Genomic DNA, 23,437 nt, shown 5'->3' on the forward strand with positions numbered 1-23,437 from the left:
AGGGGATGCCTAGAGACTCTGTAGTCATACTCATAGTTTTATTTTCGAGTTTCTCTCTTAGTTAGTTTAATCTTTTATATTTTAAGTACGTTTTTGGTTTTTCGTGTAAGGGATGTTAACTGAAATTTTGATCTCGCTTCCGCATTTGATATATTTAAATACTTATTTCATTTTAATATTTCCGGGGCCGTTACATAGAACCTACTCCAAACGTAGATAGATGTTTGTGAATGTGGGTCACCTAACAAACGTAACTGTTGTGACTATTGTAAGATTTTATGTGTGTAATATCTATACGATAGAGGAATCTATTTCAACTCTCCTCGATGACGACATAAACGGCATCGCGCGATAAAACCTTAGAAATGACATTTCGAGTGTATGTTATTATACTTTGAGAGTATGAATGATATTCGAGTGAATATATATTTTTTCGAGGATATGTGGTAATACTTCGAGGTTATAAATAATTTTCGAGTGTAATTGAGGAATTTGATTGAAAAAACATGTGAAATTAGAATGTGCGAAATAATTGCATTCAATAAGTAAATTCTATGTTAGAAAATAGTGAAAATAATAAATAAATTTTGCATTGAAAATATTACTATTGTATTTGTCTCATATTGTGTGTTTTTTCATGAAATCTTATTTGGGTTGGAAGATCAGAAATACTCATTGAGTTGGTGAAACTCATTAAATTTTATCATGATATTTTTAGAGAAAAAAAAAAAAAGAGTCAGAACCGTTGCTGGACGAGTAGAGCCTGTGAAAGAATTTCTATTTATGTATATTTTGTGCATATTTAAAAGATTTTACTTTATTTTATTAAATTTTAAATTTTAATATCATATTTTATATATATAATTATTGTATATATCACATAAAATATTAAATTGTATGTTAAAATTTTAAAATGATATATATATATTTTATGAATTTATTATAAAAAAATAATAAGAATAAGAATTGTGTCTCATACCGAAGTTGGGGTGTTACATCCTTCTCCACCGAAATGCAAACAGCCCTCAAGCCGAAAATCCAACAATGATGACGAGGGTACCCCAATCGAATACTCATTATTCTGTGCTAATACACAGTGGGGTTGGGCTGTTGAGGCGGAGCATTGGTAGACGCACCGGCCAGCTGCAAAAACTAGAATGAGTGGCAGTGGGCGAGGACTGAGGAAGAGGCGGAATGAGATGGATGGCTGCCTAGCTGTATTCCACCTCCATCATATTCATATTTATACCCAGCTGCATTACAGATCATGATTTCCTATATATATATATATATATATTAACAAAAAGCTAGTTTCCATGTGAAAAAAAATTAATCCTCCTAAAATTTAATTTAATTATGGTAATCCATTTATATATTAACAAATTTTCATATTTTGAATAAAGTAATAAAAAATTAATGATTAGAACATTGTTCTTATGTTACTCATAATTGATCTGGAAGAACTCGACTGGCCACTTCTTGGAAATTCTCCTCTCTCACTCTTCACATTCTCCTTCATATTTGTTTAAAATTATTTACTAAATTTCTTAACTAATTTTTACCATATACTTCAATAAATTGATAACTGAACTTCAGTCATGCTTTATTGTGTTTGACTTAACTTGGGAGACAGCTTCCTAAATAAAATTAATTTTTTTTGTTCCATATAACCATGTACTTAGTATTATATATATAAGTAGAATTGATCATTACTGAAACTATTAATTTATAAATGAAACTCAGGTGATGGGCAACAGAAAATGCATGACCAAAATGTATACTCCAACAGATAGGGACCAAAAAAAAAAATATATATTTTTTAACATGTCTGAACTATTTTCATTTTCACATGTAATATTAAATTAATTTTTATATTATTTCAAATATTCAAACTGTTTTTTATACTAAGTTTTATTCTTTTTGTAAAATATATATATATATATATATACACACACACACACATGTGTGTAATAATTTTTATCCATTAAATATTACTACTACAGTTAATGCATTAGCTATGTAAAAAAGACTAGACTACGTAATTATTTCTAATCACATAAAATTTCACATAAGATATAATATGTATTTTATGTATAAAAAATATTTTAATTATTGATTATTTTTTAATATAATAAATATCTGACTTTGACAAGTAAAAAAGCTATAAAATATTTGATTGTAAGAGACCGAACCTTGTTTTCAGGTTCCATGCATGTGATCTTATTGAATTTGAAACGTCTTACTTAACTAGCTAATTATATTATTGCCTAGATTTATATATAAATCCCAACACGTTTTATAAACTTTATATATATATATATATATATATATATATACATAAATAAGAACAAGTAAAATCAGTTTTATCATCTTTAAAACATGAACAATGTATTTAAGGGAAATTCAGATATTACAATTAAGTTTGAGTTTGAATTTGATTTTATTTCTTAAAAAAGAAAAATAAGGGGAAGATAAGAACGATCTAATTCTAATTTGACAAGGAAATTAAATGATTAGAAAGAGATTACTGGGTAAAATTTGGTGTTAACGCCGTGTGCAGTCCGACCCCTCCAAAAAACCAAATTAACCCTAACCACGAGGGTGGTCGTAAGGAGAAGGATTGCACACCAACCCAACACAAATAACATGAGTAAATTACAGACACGTCCCAAGCCTAATTTATTGATTAAGCCTGTACACTCTTTCTACCCAACTCATATTCCAAACAAACAAAAACAAAAACAACCACAAAAAAAAAAAAATTCAACCTTTATATTTGAACAGGCCTTATTGCTGGCACAGCCATCCCAAGCACATAACCATTGTTGTAGCTCAAGCACTTCCCTGCTGATCCATTTAGGTTGTTATTCCCTCCCTTCTCTATTGAACCCTCACCCGCCCCTGAATTATTATCACATCCCCCCATTTTTTTCATCTTCTTTTCTAGTTCTTCCACCTCGGCCCCCATTGAATTTTCACCCTCCTCTTCCATGTTCCATGCTATAGGATCTTCTATACTCTCTCTCTCTGCGTCTTCTTCAGCCTCATCCTCATTTTCTTCTTCATCGGGGTCAAAAGGGAAGTCATCGTCGTCCTGGTTTTGCTCCAAGGGAACCAGTTGCAAGGTTAGGCGGCCGTTGGATCTGTGGGCACGGAAGTACTCGTGGTGTTTGACCCTCTCTTCCGTCAAGATCAGGCGTCCGTCGGTGGTGTAGTGCCTCCTGAGCACCCAAGGCATGTGAGACGTCAGATTCTCGGTGCGGGCTAGCAAGGGGATGGGAGGCGGGAATTCTGTCTTTCCTCTGGGCCGTCTGTCCCGCATGCCGCGATATGATGATCCCCCGGTATCCTTGTGAAGGTGAGGAGAAGAGGGTGAGGTTTGATGGACGTCATGGTTGTGGTTGAGGTCGAAGCAGCTCTCCATGCCAATGTAATCACCCATCAGAAACGAAGAAGAGAAAGATGCAGGCGGTGAGAGCATGGCGGAGGTCATGATGCAGGAGTTATTGTGGGTGTTGTCTGTTTCATGGCAGACCGTTAAAGCTTTAAGACCCAGTTGGTGGTTGTGGGTCTGGAAGGATACTGGTTTTGAAGTCTGCATTTTTTTTTTTTTTTCCTTTTATTGGTAAGGGATGGATTTAAGGTGGAGGGGGAAGGGGAAGAAGAAGAAGAAAGCGGGTTTTGTATTTATAGAGTTAAAAGTTGCATGGGGGAGAGTTAGTGTGGCACAGTCTGTCTCTTTTATCAAAATCAGAGAGGGTGTTATCGTGAAGAGCAGAGACAGCTAAGAAGTGTGACGTCAAGATTGGATTTTATAGCATATTTGGGTTGGAGAAGATGAGATATTTTCAATCTCATTCATTTTTCCTGTAAAAGAAAATATAATTAACCAAAATGTAAGATTATCTTAATTTGTAATTAATTAATTAAATGGAAAATCTACTACTAATACTTGATTATCTTCTACAATGGCGCCAGTTATATATGTTAAACACCAGCTGTTGCCTCCACATCTTCCCTATTAACGTACAATCTTCATTATATGCCTTCTAACGTTTTTCATTAATTTTTTTTAATACATGCATTGTACGGGATAACGTAGTAAATATGTTTTCTAAAATTATCCACCGTACATCAAAGATTATGATAAACAGTTTAAATGGTAATTATTATAAGATTGGTTCTCAATACTGCACATATGTAAAAACACACACACACACGCACAGAGTGTTGGGAATGATAAAACGTACAAACATTATATGTAATAAAGCATACACAATAAGTTTCAACTTTATTAAAAGGAAAAAAAGAAATTGCAATTAATTGGTGGAGAAATCATAATAAAGGGAAGGTTTTGTAGGCGTCCAGAGACGTTGACTGCAGTGAAGAGAAAGATATCTGGATGCCAGATATACAAAAACAAAAACGTTTTGTTTTTTTTTTCTTTGTTAGCCGAAGAAGACGAAACTGCATGCGTGTAGATATCCGTCATATTTATATGTGTGTGGGAAAAACAAAATCTACAATCATCTTCAATGTATAATATATATAATTCGTATATTGGAACCACATAAAACTTGAATTTATGGAGCGGGTTTTAATCAAGGATATTTATTATAATCAGGTAGAAAGTAAACAGATAATATGAACGGAGAGTAATCTGTTTCTGGGTAGAGATTCGAATAAGCGTTTAGGGATGATGAGAAAAATCAAGTAATACAAATTGAAAAAGAAGAAAGAATTACCTGGAGAAATGGCGAGAGAGGAGGAAGAAGAAAGGAGAGAAAATGAGATTTAATTGGAGTGACAGATAAAATGAAGTTGTCATGACTTTTTGTTAAGCATGAGGTTGGTGCGTGCCTATTTTAAAGGCGAGGTTTGGGGGATTCATGGATTAGGCTGTTATATCCTAACGCCTCCACCAGGGTTATTTCTCCACTCCCTTGTAACATCTTCTTTCTACCGTTTCAAACTGGAAATGGACTTTTGTGTCTGATGGGCCAGTTGTATGTAAAAGCAGATTGGTCATCAGTTCGTCTTTCCCATATTATGGAAAGGGCCCAATCTACATTAGCATGCCCATATTCCTTTTCTTTTCTTTTTTTTTTTTTTTATTCTCATAATTGGTCGGGGAGATTCCATTTCATTCTCGAATTTTAAGTCGCCATCGTCTCCTTTGACATACATAATATGTTCATTACTCATTTACCCTTAAATATATATAATAAAGGATTTGCAATTTTTATTATTATGTATAACTAACTTATTTATATATGATTGATAAACCTTAGTAATATATGGATCTGTGTGAGAAATTTTTATGCGGAAGTCATCTCCAAAATTACTATACCATAATATTAAAATAATTTAGATTATAAATATGAATTATAGTAGTCACATGACTTTAGTGTTATATATTTTTTTTTATGCACCACAAATCAATATCCTTTACTAATTCGGTCCATAATGCCAAAATAGCCTATATAATTTATCTTGCTAAAACATTTCTTGTTGATTAAATACTAAATTGTGCACCCATGGTTAAAAACAGAAAATAATAAAAACAAACTTTAATGCGCAAAATGTCAATTATTCAACTATTAAAATATCCATTGTCATATTATAAATTACTTAAAAGACTTAACCTTACAATATGTTCTACATATGTCTTTGGAGGTAACCCTTTAGTCAATGGATCAACAATCATAAGTGTGGTACTAATATTTTCAACCGACACTTGTTGTTTCTAGACTCTTTCTCTAACAACTAAATATTTTAAGTGTATGTGTTTGGATTCACTAGAATATTTGTCATTTTTAGAGAAGAAAACAGATGCAGTATTATCACAAAATATTCTCACCGGCTTAATAATAGAGTCAACAACACCAGGTCCTGAAATGAAATTTTGCAACCACAAAGCATGAGTTGAGGCTTCAAAACATGCTATAAACTCAGCCTCCATTGTGGATGAGGCAATAATAGACTGCTTTACACTCTTCCATGAAATTGTCTCATTTGCTAGCATAAAGACCAAACCTGAAATAGACTTTAAGCTATCACGACAACTACCATAATTTGAGTCCCTTAAAGATACCTCATAACTTTCTTTGCAGCTTTTTAGTGTTCAATTCTTAGATCACTTTGATATCTTTCTAACATTCTAACAGCATAGCTGATATCTGATCTAGTACAGGTTTGAGTGTACATTAAACTTCCCACAGCAGATGCATAAGGAATGTTCTTCATTCGTTCCCTTTCTAAGTCATTTATTGGGTGCTGACTTTTACTTAATTTGTCACTCTTAAGGATTGGTGCAACACTATTTGAATATAACTGTATATTGAATCTCTCCAAAACTCGGTTAATATATCCTTTTTGAGACAAACCTAATAATCATTGAGAACGATATATGAAGATTTCTATTCCAATAACATAAATTGTCTCACCCATATCAACCATCTAAAAGTTTTTAGAGAGATATTTATTAGTTTCGTATAACAAACCAAAATCACTACTAGCTAGCAAAATATCATCCATATATAGTGTCAGAAATATAAACTTGCTCCCACTAATTTTCATATATATATATATATACTGATCAATAATGTTTTCATGAAATCCAAAAGATGTAATAGTATTATTAAACTTTATATACAATTGTTTGGAAGCTAGTTTAAGATCATAAATGGATTTCTTTAATTTGTAAATTAATTGTTTTTTTCCTTTCTTTGTGAACCCTTCAGGTTTATCCATATAGATATCTTCATCCAAATTTCTATTCAAGAAAGTAGTTTTCACACCCATTCGATGTAACTCTAAATGTAAATGTACTATAAGTGCCATAATGATTCTAAGTGAATCCTTTTTAGAAACTGGAGAAAAAGTATCTCTATAATCTATACATTCCTTTTGAGTAAAATCTTTGACCACTAGTCTAGCTTTATATCGTTCGATACTATTTTTAACATCGTGTTTAGTCTTGAAGACTCATTTACAACAAATAATTTTACAATTATCAAACAATTCGACAAGATCCCAGACATTGTTATGGTGTATAGACTTTAACTCTTCTTTCATAACTTCTATCTATTTATTAGAATCATCACTTTTCATGGCTTATGAAAACGTAACCAGATATGTTCTTAACCCAACATCAAAACTAGATTCTTGTACATATACTACATAATAATCTTATATAGCAGATTTTTTTTCCCTTTGAGATCTCAAAGGTATTGATTGAGGTTGTTCTATGACATTTTAAATGACGACACCTTCTTGTGGCAATGAACAATTTCTATTATGTAACTTATGTTCTATAACTTGTTGAGAAAGATGAGTAAGAGTTGTCTCTTGAAGCAAAAATGGTGCTGGGATATCCACTCTTATTTCTTCAGGATCTACTTTTCTTGGTTTACTCCCATTGATTTCGTAATTTTCTAAGAATTTGGCATTACCAGTTTCAACTATTCTCGTACTATAGTTAGGACAGTACAATCTATAACCTTTGGATTTATCTTGATAACCAATAAAATATTCATAATTTGTCATTGAATCTAAATTTTCTTTAATGAGGATTGAAGATTCTTGCATCCATTGGACAACCTCATATATGCAAATGTCTTAAACTTGGTTTCTTACCAGTCCACAACTTAAAAGGAGTTGCAAATATTGCCTTACTAGGAACTCTATTCAAGATATACATTGCAGTCTTTAAGGTTTCACCCCATAAAGAAATAGGTACAGAAGAATAGCTCATCATACTCGTAACCATTTCTATTAAAGTACAATTATGCCTTTCAACAATACCATTATGCTGTGGTGTACCTGACATTGTGTATTGAGCACGAATGCCATGTTTTTCTAGAATTTTGTCCTGACTCATCATATCTACAATAGAATTCACTACCTCAATAAGATTTCACAACCTTAATCTTTTTATTTAATTATCTCTCAACCTCTGTAATGTACACTTTAAAGATGTCAATGGCTTAAGACTTATTGTGCATTAGATATACATAACCATACCTAGATAGATCATCTACAAAGGTGATAAGTTATCTCTCTCTAGTGAAATAAGGAATGCAAAAGTGGTCCGCAAATGTCCGTATGAATTATCTTGAGAAACTCATTACTTCTTGTGGCACATTTATTTGTATGTTTAGTATGCTTTCCTTTTATCCAATTTATATATACTTGGAAATTAGTGAAGTCAAAATTTTACAAAATTCTATCATTCACTAATCTCTCAATTCTTTTCCTAGAGATATGCCATAGTCTTTTATGCCACAAGAATAAAGAATTTTCATTAATTAAGCCACATTTTGATCCAATATTTGAATACAAGGTAACTAAAACTTGTGGAAATTCATTATGCAAGCAAATTTATATAAACTATTATATAAAATACCAGAACTAACTGTCATTAAATTAAATACTTAACTTACTTTTCTACAATCAAAATAAATTGAATATCCAACAACATTTAATTTGGATAATGAAATTAAATTTTTAGAAATTGAAGGAACGTAAAAAGTGTTTAAAAGATCCATCTGATGACTGGTCTCTAATAGCAAGCAACAGGTACCTACAGCTACCATTTCTACTTTGAGACGGTTTCTCATATAGAGGAACATTTCACTTTATTTCAGTTTTTGGGTTGTAAGGAATCCTTACATTAAATTAGTAACATGAGTTGTGGCTTCAAAATCAATCTACTAAGTATTAGAATGAACTTTAGCAAGATTAGATTCATAACATATAAAAGAAAGATTCATACATCTCTTTTCGAACCAAGCTTTACGCTTATTATACTCTTTTTTCACATGACCTGTCTTGCCATAAAAGTAGCAACTCAAAGTAAATTTTTCATCATGACTCTGGTTATTCTCCCTAGATCATCTCTATTTCTTTGGTGGAATGTTCTTTACTTTTTTGGATTTGCCTTTATTCTTCATAGCTCTATGAGTAACTACAAGGGTAAAGTTATGTTAATCTTACTTTAATCTCATTTTCTCTTTAATCTCATGGTGGTCAATTTAGCCATCAATGTGCCTACAAAAGACTTATCGGCGTGTTTGAAATACTCCTCCACATATTTTAAAAATTCTCAGGCTATCTTAGTTTGAGGGAGGAAAGTTTTGATGTTAGTAGCAATGGTCATTCTCATAAACATAAGACTGAGTTTGTTTGACCTCGTCCAGGTTTTGAATTGTTCTTTATGCTCCAAAGTACTATCATCGGCAGTTTCAGGAGGTTTTTCAATTATCAAAGCCAGATCAACATCTAATAACCCTAGTGAGAATTGGACTTTTTTATACTACTCCGTAAAATTTAACCCAAGAAAAGTTGTCATTCCAGATGTAAGAGAATACAGTGAAGTGAAAACTGCAAAAATAAAATAATGCTCACACTAAGACATCAAATATATTTATAATATTAAATGTATAAACGATGAACTATTGATATCAGTATAGTTTTTCCTTTGAGTAAAACATTAACATATCTAGTGTTCACTTAAAAAAGCTTAAAATACTTAATATTTTGTGTCATATATATGTTCCTTTTGGGTATCCATCTAAATAATACAAAACAAACTATCAGTTCAAAATTAGTAGAAAATGACTCTCATTTGAGTTAATCTTAATTTCATAATTATAAAATATATATTGTTTTTTTATAAGTCTCATTTAATTCTTTAATATAATTTAACTAATAAAAGACCCATCAATCCGAGTTACTTTAGTAACTCACCATGTTAATAAATCTTAATTCATAAAATTACGAAATCATAATTTGCATAAAATATGCATATATATATATTTATAATATGAAATTAACTATTAATTTAAAATATACACATATATATAAATTATTAATGTAATATATACATATATATATAAACTGTTAGTGTAATAATATATATATATTTAAATTGTTAGTATAATAATATATATATAAATATAAATATAAACTCTTAGTATAATATATATATATGTATATAAACTATTAGTAATAATATATATAAATATAAATTATTAATATAATATATATAATATTAGTGTAATAATATATATATATATAAACTGTTAGTAATAGTGTATATACATAAATATAAACTTTTAGTATAATATACATATATATGAATATAAATTGTTAGTAGAATTCTAAGATGTATAAATTCGACCTTACTTTGATACTAAATGTAAGAAACTTTTATGCGGAAGTCATTTTTTATTGAATTCGACACATTTTAAGAAAAGAAAGACAACGAAAAGTTAAAACTACAGACCGTTATGAGATGATGCAACCATAACGTGATTGAGAGACCCATTTGAAATGTCCTTAATTCTCTAACTCAATTCTTTTCTCTATTTAACTATTATGCACAAAATTTTTAGAATTTTAGTTGATGGAAGATACATTGAAAGAAAAATTTGTGCTGTTTTTATAGATGAGAGGAGAGATCAAAGCATATTTAAGATAATTGAATGTGCTGATAATCGTTTCTATTATTGTAGATTAATACTTATAAAAAATAATAATTTTATAATTTATTTTAAAGTTATCCACTCTATTAAGGTATATTTTTTTTTTATAATAGTTATTTATTATTTTGGGTGTCCTTTAAGTTGAATTCAACCGTTATAAGTGGATGAAAAAATAAAATAATAAATTAGTGAGTCATTCACTTAATTGCTTAAATTAATGATATGTAGATATGAATATCGATAATGGATAAACATAATTTCAATTCAATTTCGTAGAAAGAAAATTAATAGGATTCTTGAAAAACATCATTTATTTACGCAACTATAAAAATGTTTTGAGTTGGGTCCATGGGGATATTGCACGGTGTGGTACTAAGATAATTTAATTGTTTTTATTTTCTTGTTTAATTTTTTATTTAATATTTTAATAAATTAATTTATATATATCAAAGTAACAAGAAATCGGATATTATGAGTTTAATATATATAAATTGGTGAATGGATTCAGATGATTATAGATAATTGTACATTCCACCATGTTTGGAGAAATATAAAACAACATAATCAGTGGTAGTGATAGTGGTAGTAATAAACAAGATACATACATATCATTATCATTTTTATATAAAAGATATGGAATCAAAAAACATATTTTTCAAAATTTAGTTCGAATTGGATTTAAAACATAAAACTAGAGACAAGGTTTGAATTATAAAAATTCAAAAAAAAAAAAAAAAGTAATATTTATTTATTTATTTTTATAAAAGAAACACCTGCTTTTTCTTTTTGCAACACTCCCACCGTCCAATCTCACCCCAATCAACCAACCAATGGGTTTAATAATCTTCTGAAGTTTGTCACGTGGCAGCTGTTGACTCCATAAGATCCCCACAAACGTCGCCGTATCTTATTTAAGAAAATTAAAATTCCCTTGGTTTTTGTGTGCGTGTATTTGATGATGTCATTTTCTACACCCAACAAAAAATGTAGACTTTACTGTATACTTTAACCTTTCGTGCACTTAAAGTCATTCATCTCTCATTCCTTATAATATCCAAAAATACTAATCTTTCTTTAATGTAATTAACAACATAATTAATTAATTATATATATGTATATTTATTTTTAATTTGCAACTGTCTGTCATGAAGCAAGCACAAAGTCTGATAGCTAAGAAGTTTCTAGGAGAACCACTCTAATAATATGTTTATTTTTTATGTTCTCATATTACGTATCACACCTCTGGTAGATTTTCTTCAACTTTTAATTAATTAATTATGTTTGTTTGCCCTATCTCTCCTTTGTCTCAGTATAAATTGAATGAATGCAAGTGTATTACAAACCCATCGCATAACTTTCTTTACCCTTAAGGCTTCTTCTTCTTTGCAGCTACTACCATAGTAACCCAAACAAAAAGAAAATCTTATATATATATATATATATATATTAATCTATCAGCGATTAAAGCAAAGGGAGGAAGTTATCAGAAGAAGAGAAAATGGGAGTGGAAGGAAGCATAGAATACATATCTGAATTGTTAAGCAGTATGAAAAAAAAGAAGAAGAAGAAGAAGCAGATACAAACTGTAGCACTCAAAATCAGGATGGACTGCGAAGGCTGCGCACGGAAGGTCAAGAGTGTTCTGTCTGGAGTTAAAGGTATTTTTTTACACACAACTCGATGTAATCTATAACTGAGCATATATATGTATGGGATATATATATATATATATATATAATGGGATCTTGGTTCAGGAGCTAAAACAGTGGAAGTGGATTTGAAGCAGCAGAAGGCAGTGGTGACAGGTTACGTAGAGGCAAAGAAAGTGTTGAAGGCGGCACAGTCGACGAAGAAGAAGGTGGAGCTGTGGCCCTACGTGCCCTACACTCTGGTATCAAACCCTTACGTTTCTCAAGCTTATGATAAGAAGGCTCCTCCTAATCATGTTAGGAAGGTGGCCGACACCGCCGCCATAACCGAGACCACCGTCGATGATCGTTACACTAATATCTTCAGCGATGAAAATCCAAATGCTTGTTCTATCATGTAAATTAAATATTTCTTAATTAATCAAGCTTTGTAATGTTTAATTATTTTATTACTATTAGTACTTTTGGTCAATTTTGTAACATATATATATATGTATGTATGTATGTATGTATAATAAAGGTAGATATTAATGGGGCTCTGATGCTATTATGTAACCTATCGTTCCCCTAATAAACAAAAATTTTGATTTAAATAAAATATTTGACTGTTCTTTCTCTCAAATAGTTTCTTGGTCGGGCCAGACACACATATGCTGTTGATCAATTATGTGACCAAAATAATTAATTAATTATTTGGGGCAGTTATGCGACAGCTACTGCTTTGATTTCTTTATTGTTCCAGTACTCTCTACTTGTCATTCCAGTATATTGGAGATGTAAATTAGATAATTACTTATTAATTCCTTGTCTTTTTATTAGTTTTGATGATATATATATAAATAAATAAATATTTATTGTCTGATTAATGAGTAATTAAGAAAGTAATCACCTTTTCATCAAGTAATATGGTATAGAGCTTTAATTTTTGCTTGTCGATAAATTTTCAATCATTCTCTTTCTTCTAATTTTTCGTTTTCATAACCATTCATTTTCTTTCCTATGATTTTTTCCTTCTCAATAAGTTCCCACTCATCCTTGAGTTTTTCTTTTCTTCAAACACCTTGGAAACTTTTTTTTTTCTCAACTTCAAGGAAAACACACCACCGACAATATAATCAGTCCTTTCTTTTTACATCATTAAGATAATCTCGAACAACTCATTAGAGATAAGTACATCTCCTGAAGCATAACGATGACAATCAAACTTTCAACCAAAAGTAAGTTAGGATTCATTAATGGATCAATTGCAAAGCTTGACGATTCTGATAAAAATATTCTCAATTTATAGATTTGCAATAATAATATGCTAATTTCATGGATTATAAACTCAATGTCAAAAGAAATTCCAACAAATAGTTTTTTTTTTTTTTTTTTGAGTTTGTTCTGAAACTAGATCAATCTTTATCATTGCTTACAACAAAGCAACAATCCAAGGATTTTTAATTTAGGAGAGACCTTATTAATCATGTGTAGAATCAAAACTTTACAAGCATGTAATTTACTAAGTTGAAAGCCTTTTGAGAAGAACTTAATAATTTTCTGACTTGTCTATACTTATGGAAAATGCATGTGTGGAGGGATTAGTGAACTAAATAATTATTTAAAAGAGAATACGTTTTATTTTTTCTCATGAAATTTAATGATACCTTCATAGAGATCCTCTTCCTCCTATTAATCAAGTTTTCTCACTAGTTTCTCAAAAGAAATGATAACGAGTTATTAGTTATAACTCCATATTGAAGTTAACTAAATCATCTGCAAGAGTATTTTTATGACTAAAAGTAAAATTTTTTAAAGACTCAACGAGAATAAGGATACGAGAAGAGTCAAATCTTTCTGCACTAATATAATATTCATGGTCATATGGTTGAATAATGTTATAAAATCCATAATCATCCTCCTATCTATAGGTGGAGATAGAAGAATTCAACCACTGCAAATCAGGTTATGACACAAATTAGAAGTAAATTAAATCTCATCAGAATCAATAATTTTGTTCATAATCTTAATTCTTCTTAATATCAACAACTGATGACACTTATGCGTAGTCATATGATAAATTCTATTAAAGTCTCAAAATCTCAAGATAATTTTTTATTTCACTTAGTGTGTATATATATATATATATATATTTATTTCTCAAATAATTTTAAGGATTCAACATGATATATTCTTAAAAATCTAATTTTCATTGTAACAATCCGAACTCTCATCTAAAGTCCTGACTGTACACACACCATATAATGATAAAATAGTTTGTAGGAATACATAACGCAATAAATTTTAAAATAATTAAAGTATATCTCTTACGTAATTAGTTTAAAATATTTAATATTTATTAAGCATGTCTAAACTCTAAAATAAATTCTTACTACAAAAGAAATAATTCACCGTAAGTATTGTTCGAATGAAAATAAAACTATCTCCTCACAAATCGCTCACTGTTGAGGATCGAGATTATGATTATCTTGATTTGGAAAAAAAAAATGAATACTAAATATGGTGGACTTGCTACACTCAGTAAGCGTGTAAGTACTAACAAATTATAGAATAATCTATCAAAGTTGATAGAAAATATAAAACTACTGATATATAGAGTTTAAAAATAATTTTTCTTTAAATTCTAAAAATATGTGGTATCTACACACTAACTCATTCACTAAATTTTCTAAATCAGTTCATTCAGTAAATATTAGAATTTGGTATAAATAATTTAGTAAATATCAGAATTTGGTATTCTAGTATCATAATTTAATACATACACAGTTCAATAAACATCAAAGTTCAATATTTCATAAGACTTAAATATTTTAGTAAACATCATGCTTTAGTATTTCAGTATCATAAACTTTATACATAACTTACATTCATTCACATTAGTCTACCTCTTTATTAAAAATAGTTACATCGTGCAATGCCATTTTTGCTAGTATCAGCAAGGGCAATAAGGATCCCATCTACCGCGTGGATACATCATAGTTTAGTTTACAATTCACAGTTTGCAGTATATAATATACAATTTATAGTTTCACACTACTTATCGTTTTACCACATCTAGCTAAAGTTGTATCCATGGGTAGGGATCACCACAGTTACACACCAAAAGCCACACATACATCCACCCATCGGTGATACCAGTTAAATGAGTTTTCATGTCTTTTAATAAGTATTTATTTATTTTTTTTACCACGGAATATTTTACATTAAAATTTAATTACCTACAAAATCAATTCAAATGCTTAATCATTATAAGTCCTAATTACCCAATAATTTAATTTAACATAAATTTTCAATTTTCCTAATTTCCTAATTACAGTAAATATTATCACAATATTCAGCACACATGCCTATAACAAAACAAACAAAGACAAAAAATAATCAGATAATATAAATTAATTATCATAATTTAAATTCAATCGGAACCCTAAATATAGTTATTAAATTAATTAATTAAAAGTCAACTATTGGGTAATGTTAATTAATTGCTTAAACAGATCAAATTATATTTATAAGCACAAATGTACCTACCTGATTTCTGTTTGCAGATCTACTTCGCAGAACGATCCTTAAATGCCAAATTCAACCATTTGTAACCACCAAAAAATCGCGTTGCCGCATGCAAACACGTTGTCACCATAGCTTACACACGCTGCCACCAGAAATTACCACACATCACTGTTGGAATCGCTACTCGCCAACCCAAACAGATGGAACACAGCGCAAAATGTGTCGCACACAAAGCTCTGGCACAAATATGGTGAAAATGTAATACCCGAGTACGAAAATCGGTCCAGGATAAATTTTTCATTTATAAAAAATTTATAAATGAATAATTTATTTTGTTTTAATTTAAATTTTATTAAATTTTTGAGAAAAAAAGAATTAGAGATGAAATTAAAAATAATTTTGGAAAAAAATGGTGAAATTTTGAATCCGAAGGTGTTTTTGAAATAAAATTTGAAAATAGAGGGTTAAATCGCAAAAAGAGAAAGTTTAGCCATGTAGGACAGCCCTGTCAGCAGTTTCAGCGAAACAGAACACGCCGTGTGAAAACCACATTGACATCGGCACCACATGAGAGGCCACACGAGCGATCTACATGCTTGGCAATCTGACGGTCCAGATCTCATCCCGTGTACGTGAACAACCTATATGCATTCCCTCCTTAGACGCGATTGAAAAGTCAGATTCAATCCGATTGTGCGGTCCAGATTTATTCTCTGAATAAGATAGATCCATGAGACGAGAGAGGGCCACGTGTTCCCAAATGGACGACCCAGATGGACATAAAGAGGGCATTTCAGCACCTATTTCCTGCCAGTAGGTGTTAGTTTTTTTATTTTCTAACTAATTGAGACTTTTTAACGTATTTTTTCACATGGATACATGTAAAACTTGCAAAAATTGGCCAAAACTGGCTAGGCCGAGGTGAACCGCCCCTGTGGGCGGCGGAGCCGGTGCCTGAGTACGGCGGCAGCGTCGTGCCAGAATCCTAAAATTTATCGAAAAGCTTTTTCAATACTGATTTTAGCTTTTTGGGGTCTTTTTGGGTACGTGATAAGTATTTTAATTTTTGCAAGGAAAATTCAAAAAACTCGGGGACTGTTAGGAGGCGTAGTAGATACCACTGTGTTTTGAAACCCGAATCTGAGTAAGATCCCTCAACTTATTCCCTATTACAGTAAATTGAGACTTAATAATCACATATCTTGTGTTTTGTGAAAAACTAAAAATATTCTAAAAATAATTATTGGTCACTAGTGGAACCAAAACCGGTCAATTCATATTCGCCCTTATTCACAGTGGTTATTTTTTTGTACTGCTTGAATTGCCTACTACTATATTGTGCGTATTTAGTTGATGGTTTTGATTGTTTTCTCAGTTATTTAGTTTACCTCACTGCACATTCCCATGTTGGTCTGTTCTGAAATAAAACATCTCAATTATATTTTTAATGTACATATCATCTATTTGCATAATCTACTATTGATTTGTGAATATAAAATGTTAGTATGAAATTAACGATTGATTGGTGATATAGATATATGTATGAAAGGCTTACTAGGTACTTTGAGAAAGGGTGGATGGACTTGGTACATAGGAAACCTTATTGTATACATTACCTCAACCGGGTGAGACTGAGAAGTTTCATACCAGAAAGGTTTTGGTGACATGGTTCACTCTCATATCAAACGAGGTATCAAGGCATTGGTGTGTTTGGCGCCCATTACCGGACGGGGTATTGGGATGGTCGAGTTAACTGAAAAATCTAGATATTGGGTTTATGAATAAAAAAATATCCCTATGGATCCCCAGGGGTTCTAGTAAGCAGGTTAAAAGGAGAAATTACTAATCTTGTTCGATTGTACATGAAATCATAGATTATTTGAATATTTGTCTTTATAGGTTGATTATGGAAAACTCGCAATCATAAGTATAGAATAAATTATTTTCTTTATATTAAACAGATTTACTTAAATAAATGGCTTCATTAGTTGTTTTATAATTTTTACCAATCTTTAGTTTTTTGTATTTGCGATTAGCGTAATATTTTTACTGGGATAGTGTAGCTCACTCTTTTATTATCTATTTTAGATCAAGAAGAACAAGATTCAGATCTTGATCAGCAGGAGGATTGTAACTAGATTTACCTTTCGGATCTCATCAAGTGCTAGTGGAGGTTAACACCCATAGGACATTTATTTACTTGTTTTTAATCAATTATCAGTTTTTTTTTTATGAACTGTTGTAGAAGGTATATTTTCATAGTCCTATTGGGCATTCAAATTTACTGTGTAAGGAATGTAACCCTAAAATTATTGTTTGCTTCCGCATTTAAAAATATAAATTCATTTTCTTTAAGTTTTAGACTTTTATAGTTAGTATCAGAGTCACGTTTCTCGGAATCATTCATTACACAAAGACTTAAAAATAACAAAATTCAAGCTATCACTCAACTCTTTTTTTTTTTTTTTTTTTTTCTGAAATGTAGATATAAGGATATGAGGAGAGGAAGACCCCTATTAAACTGAGCAGTTTGGGATGGGTCACTTTGAAAGGATGTTGATCGATTCTTTGAGATGATAGAGGGATTTATCTCTGTCTAGCAAGCCCAAAAGGAAAAGGGGGAGCTGTCTGACCTTCTCCCACTACTACAGTTTGAGCCACCCTTACAGTAAAAAGATTCGGTGCCACCCCGGTACAACCCTACTATACATAGTATCATCCAGCACCATTACAGTACAATTTGGTGCCCTCACCATACAACCAAGTGCCGCCACAAGGGCACTCGGCTCCTCCCCATCACAATCTAGTCCGTCTTCAACGAGACTTGATTTTTACCCATGATGGACTCAAGTTACATTGAAAGGTATAAGAGACTAAACTCATCTACCTTTGTAGGGGTATCCTCTTTTGAATATGCCAAGTATTGGTTAGCTGAGATAGAGAAGACTTTCACGACTCTTGGGGTGATTCTTGAATAGAATGTGGTATTTGCCACCTACATGTTCGTGGGAGAAGAAGGTCGCTGGTGGCAGCTCAAGCAGACCACCCTGCATGTTCCAGTCACTTAGGAACAGTTCCTAATGGCCTTCAATGTAGAGTACCTCTCAGAGCACCTTCGGCATCTGAAGGAGATGGAGTTTATATACCTGATATAGGGTGATATGATAGTATTAGAGTATACCCAGAGATTCTTAGAGTTGGGTCAATATTCCATTGAGAGTATGATGGATGAAGGCAGAAAGGTAAGGAAGTTTAAGTGGGGCCTTTGTCTTGAGATCAGATAGAAGTTGTACGTATTTGAGCTCAGCATCTACTCAGTCATTCTAGCCAAGACACAGCCAGTAGAAAGGAACTTTGTATTTTTCCTTCAGCAACAGGAGCTTGAGTCACACCGCAGGCCAGCACCCACTACACCAGTTCAGCAGAGCAAGAGGCTTAAACTAGTGACTCAGACTCCACCTCAGACTCCAGCAACAGGACACAATAGGACTTGCCAGCACTGTGGTAAGGATAATAGGGATCGACCCTGCTATCGTCTCAATAATACCTGCCGCATATGTTGGAGTGCCCAACATGCCCAACATTACGCGAGAGAGTGCCCATGAAATCAAAATCAAGTCAGAACTTACAACCTCACCTAATAGGATACTAAAACCAACCTAGATGTGATACATGATACGTACACTATCTGTAATCATATTGCACATATTTTTATTGATATTGGTGTTTCACATTTGTTTGTATTACATATTTTTGCAAAAAAACTTGAATATATTACTTGAGAATCTTGATTCTATATTATTAGTGTCTACTTCTGGGAGTAGTTCACTACTAGGGGAGGTTATATATAAAGCTTGTATCGTAAACATAGCAGATAAGAAATTAAGTGTAGACTTGATAGAGATAGACACGAGAAATTTTGATGTAATCCTAGGAATGAACTAGTTAGCGACATATTAGGCCACCGTAGATTATTTCTACAAGAAAATTGTATTCAATCATCTTAATGAAGAGTCATTTATAAGTTAATAAAAGTTTTAAATATTATTCTCTCATGACAATTTTTTTGTTATATAGCACTTTAACTCAGTTATCTTTTCTACATTAGGCAAAACTAAGAAAAAAATTTACTTTCAAGAGATTTTTATAGTATGAGAATTCCTACAAGTATTCCCTGATGAGCTACCTGAATTGCCAATGGATAGAAAAGTTGAATTCACTATAGATCTCCAGTCTGACACTCAACTCATCTCAGTTGTCCCTTACCGCATGATTTATGTTGAGATAGAAGAGTTGAGAAAACAGATAAATAAATTGTAGGATAGTGGGTTCATTCGACATAGTGTATCTCCTTTGAGTACTGGAGTCATATTTGTAAGGAAAATGGATGAGACATTAAGATTATGTATTGATTACAGGGGATTGAACAGAGTCACAATCAAGAACAAGTACCATCTCTCCAGAATTGATGACATTTTTGACTAGTTACAGGGTGCTTATTTTTTTTCAAGATAGACTTGTGTTCGGATTACCATCAAGTAAAGATCAGAGTAGAGGACATTCCCAATACAGCCTTCAGAACTAGGTATAGACACTATAAGTTTTTGGTCATGCCATTTAGGTTGGGTTAACTAATTCACCAACCATTTTTATGGACTTAATGAATAGAGTTTTTAAGTAATTCTTGTATTAGTTTGTCATCGTATTCATTGATGATATTTTGGTCTATTCAAAGAGCAGAGAGGAACACGTTAATCATCTGACTCAAGTTTTACAAGTTCTCAAGAAAAGAAGTTGTATGCAAAACTAAGCAAATGTAGGTTTTGGCTTGAGAAAACTAACTTTCTAGTGTACATAATATAAAAAGATGGGGTTTCAGTAAATCCTGTGAAGGTTGAGATAGTACTAAGTTGGGAAAAACTGACTTCAGTTAAGGAGATCCGTAGCTTCCTAAGAATGACAGGATATTATCGTAGGTTTGTAGAAGAGTTTTCTAACCTAACCGCTCCATTGACCCAACTTACAAAGAAGAATGTCAAGTTTGAATTGAACGAGAATTATGAAAGGAGCTTTACATAACTCAAGAAATGGTTGACTACTGTACACGTGTTGGCTCTACTGAGTGGGACATATGGATACAAAGTATATAGTGATGTCTCTTACATTGGATTAAGTTGTGTTCTGATGCAGCATGGGAAGGTCATACCCTATGGGTCAATGCAGTTGAAGAGTCATGAGAAGAATTACCTCACCTACGACTTGGAACTTGCTGTTATTATCCATGCCCTAAAGACTTTGCATCACTCCTTATTTGGGGAGATTTTTGAGATTTATACAGACTGAAGCATATATTCACTCAGAAAGATTTCAACATGCATCAAAGGTGTTGGATAAAACTCCTCAAGGACTACGATTGCAAGATTTTATATAACCCAGGCAAGGGCAACATGGTAGCCGATGCATTCAGCAGAAAAAGTGCAAGTATGTTTGTTCACTTAATGGTTTCTGAATACAGGGTAATAGGGGGCTACACAACAGATACGACTTCAGGACTTGAAGAAGGTTACGTGCTTGACCCATCTAATTCTCTAACCTAAATTGGTCTAAAGAATAAAGGAAGCCCAATTAATTGATTTCACCCTAGTAACTTTTAGGAAAGATGCAAAACAGAGAGTAAATCCAGGATTCTATGTCTTTACCGATGGGTTGCTCAGATTCCAAGGTAGGATGTATGTTCTAGATGACAGTAAATTGAAAAAAGACATCATGACAGAGACTCATAACTCAAAGTTCGCCATATATCTCGAAAATACTAATATCTATCCAAGTATGCAACCCTGGTTTTGGAGAAGCGGGATGAAAAGAGAGATAATCGATTTTGTCTCCAAGTGCCTGATATGCCAACAGGTTAAGGCATAACATCAACGCCCAAATGGGTTACTTCAAGCTTTACCAATATGGAGTGGAAATTAGAACATATCACCATGGACTTTGTGACAAGGTTGCCTAAGGCATGCTCAATACATTATCTTATCTAAGTAATTGTCGACCAGCTCACCAAGCCTTCTCACTTTTTGGCTATCAAGATGATCGATCCCTTGAACAAATTAACAAGAATTTATATCTGGGAGATAATCAAACTACATGGAGTCTCGGTGATAGTGGTATTCAACAGAGACCCCAGGTTCACTTCTTAGTTTTGATATAGTTTTCAGCAAGTCATGAGAATGAAACTGTCTTTCAGCACTATATTCCACCCTCAAACCGATGGACAATCAGAGAGGACGATTCGCACACTAGAGGATATGCTTTGAGCTTGTATTCTAGACTTTGGAGGCCATTGGGATGATTACCTACCCTTGATTGTCTGCCTACAGTAATAGCTATCAAGCAAGTATTGGCATGACCCCTATATGAGGCACTGTATGGCCGACCTTGTAGGTCACCGATTTATTGGGCAAAGGTAGGTCATTGAAAATTGTTTGGCCTAAATCTTGTAGAGAAGACTACAACAAGATAATTAAGATCAAGAAGAACATCCAGATATCTCAGAGCATACAGAAGAGTTATACGAACACCTAGAGAAGAGATTTAAAATTTGAGATAGACGATCGAGAATTTTTTAAGGACACTCACTTCAAGAGAATCAGTAGTTTTGGTAAGAGGGAGAAATTAAATCTCCAGTTCATTGGACCGTTTGAAATCTTAAAAAGGATTGGTACGTCTGCATACAGACTAGCACTACCTTCATAGCTATTCGGAGTCCATTATGTGTTTTATGTGTCCATGCTATGTTAGTATAATTTGGACCCCTCACACACCCTGTCTCACGAGCCTTTTTAACTTTAGGAATATCTATCCTATGAGGAGGTAGCTGTAGACATTTTATACTGGAAGAGTAGAGTACTTCCTAATAAAGAAATTCCCTTCGTCAGGATTTTATGGTAGAATCATACTCAGATAGAGGCCACTTAGGAACTAGAATAAGACTTCAGAACCTAATACCCCCAATTGTTCGACTAAGTGAGAGAGAGTGACAAATTTGATGGACTAAATTTTTTCTTAAGAGATGGAGAGTTGTAATACCCGGGTCCAAAAATTGGCATGGGATAAATTTTTCATTTATGAAAAATTTATAAATAACTAATTTAAATTTTATTAAATTTTAGAGAAAAATAAATTATAGGCAAAATTGAAAATAATTTTGAAAAAAATGGATAAAATTTTGAATGGGTATTTTTGAAAGAAAATTTGAAAGCAAAGGGTTAATTACAAAAAAGAAAAGTTTGGCCACTTAGATCGTTCCGGTCAGCAGCCTCGGGGGAACCAGAGCACGTCACATGGCAACACTAATGGCATCAACACCATGCCAGAGGCCACGCAAGCAATCTATGTGCCTGGCGATCTAAGGTCCAGATCTCATCCCCCGTGCGTTAACGACCCAGATACATTCCCTCATTAGACGCAATCGAACAATCAGATTCAATCTGATCGTACAGTTCAAATTCACTCTCTGAAGATAGATCCAAGGGACGAGAGAGGGTCACGTGTTCTTGAACGGATGACTCAGATTGACACGGAGAGGGTATGCAAGCATTCTATTTCAGGGAACTCTAACCCTAGCTGCACTAGCCCTCGTCGGAGAAGGAGACCGACCACCGCCATGGACGTATTGGAGCAACTACTGACCGCTGAAAAATGTAAAATTTTCCTTTTTTTTGCTTAGAATTCAATTCTAAGTCTCCCTGTATCGGAGCAAAAGAGACAGTGGGTGAGCCGAAAACTGCGAGCAAA

General features: G+C 32.4%; 2 protein-coding genes across 2 annotated transcripts; one reads left to right on the forward strand and one right to left on the reverse strand.

Annotated features, from left to right (window-relative positions):
* Nucleotides 1-2,505: 2,505 nt before the first annotated feature.
* LOC110813236 (uncharacterized) lies at nucleotides 2,506-4,898 on the reverse strand. Its single transcript, XM_022040278.2, has 2 exons — nucleotides 4,746-4,898; nucleotides 2,506-3,867 (listed from the first exon to the last, which is right to left on the reverse strand). The coding sequence occupies exon 2, from the start codon at nucleotides 3,599-3,601 to the stop codon at nucleotides 2,771-2,773; it is 831 nt and encodes a 276-aa protein (XP_021895970.1). The 5' UTR covers nucleotides 3,602-3,867; nucleotides 4,746-4,898; the 3' UTR covers nucleotides 2,506-2,770.
* A 6,759-nt stretch (nucleotides 4,899-11,657) lies between these two features.
* On the forward strand, nucleotides 11,658-12,758 carry LOC110826205 (Heavy metal transport/detoxification superfamily protein). Its single transcript, XM_022056810.2, has 2 exons — nucleotides 11,658-12,145; nucleotides 12,242-12,758. Exons 1-2 carry the CDS (start codon nucleotides 11,986-11,988, stop codon nucleotides 12,535-12,537), a joined length of 456 nt encoding a protein of 151 aa, XP_021912502.1. The 5' UTR covers nucleotides 11,658-11,985; the 3' UTR covers nucleotides 12,538-12,758.
* The last annotated feature ends 10,679 nt before the right edge of the window (nucleotides 12,759-23,437 follow it).

The sequence above is a fragment of the Carica papaya genome, chromosome 1, assembly GCF_054855325.1.
Source record: "Carica papaya isolate Zhongbai chromosome 1, ASM5485532v1, whole genome shotgun sequence".
Lineage (NCBI taxonomy): Eukaryota > Viridiplantae > Streptophyta > Magnoliopsida > Brassicales > Caricaceae > Carica > Carica papaya.

Coding starts and splice junctions, on each gene's coding strand:
- LOC110813236 (XM_022040278.2), bottom strand. CDS start 3,601: ATGCAGACTTCAAAACCAGTATCCTTCCAGACCCACAACCACCAACTG.
- LOC110826205 (XM_022056810.2), top strand. CDS start 11,986: ATGGGAGTGGAAGGAAGCATAGAATACATATCTGAATTGTTAAGCAGT. Junction 12,146..12,241: donor TGTTCTGTCTGGAGTTAAAG/GTATTTTTTTAC, acceptor ATCTTGGTTCAG/GAGCTAAAACAGTGGAAGTG.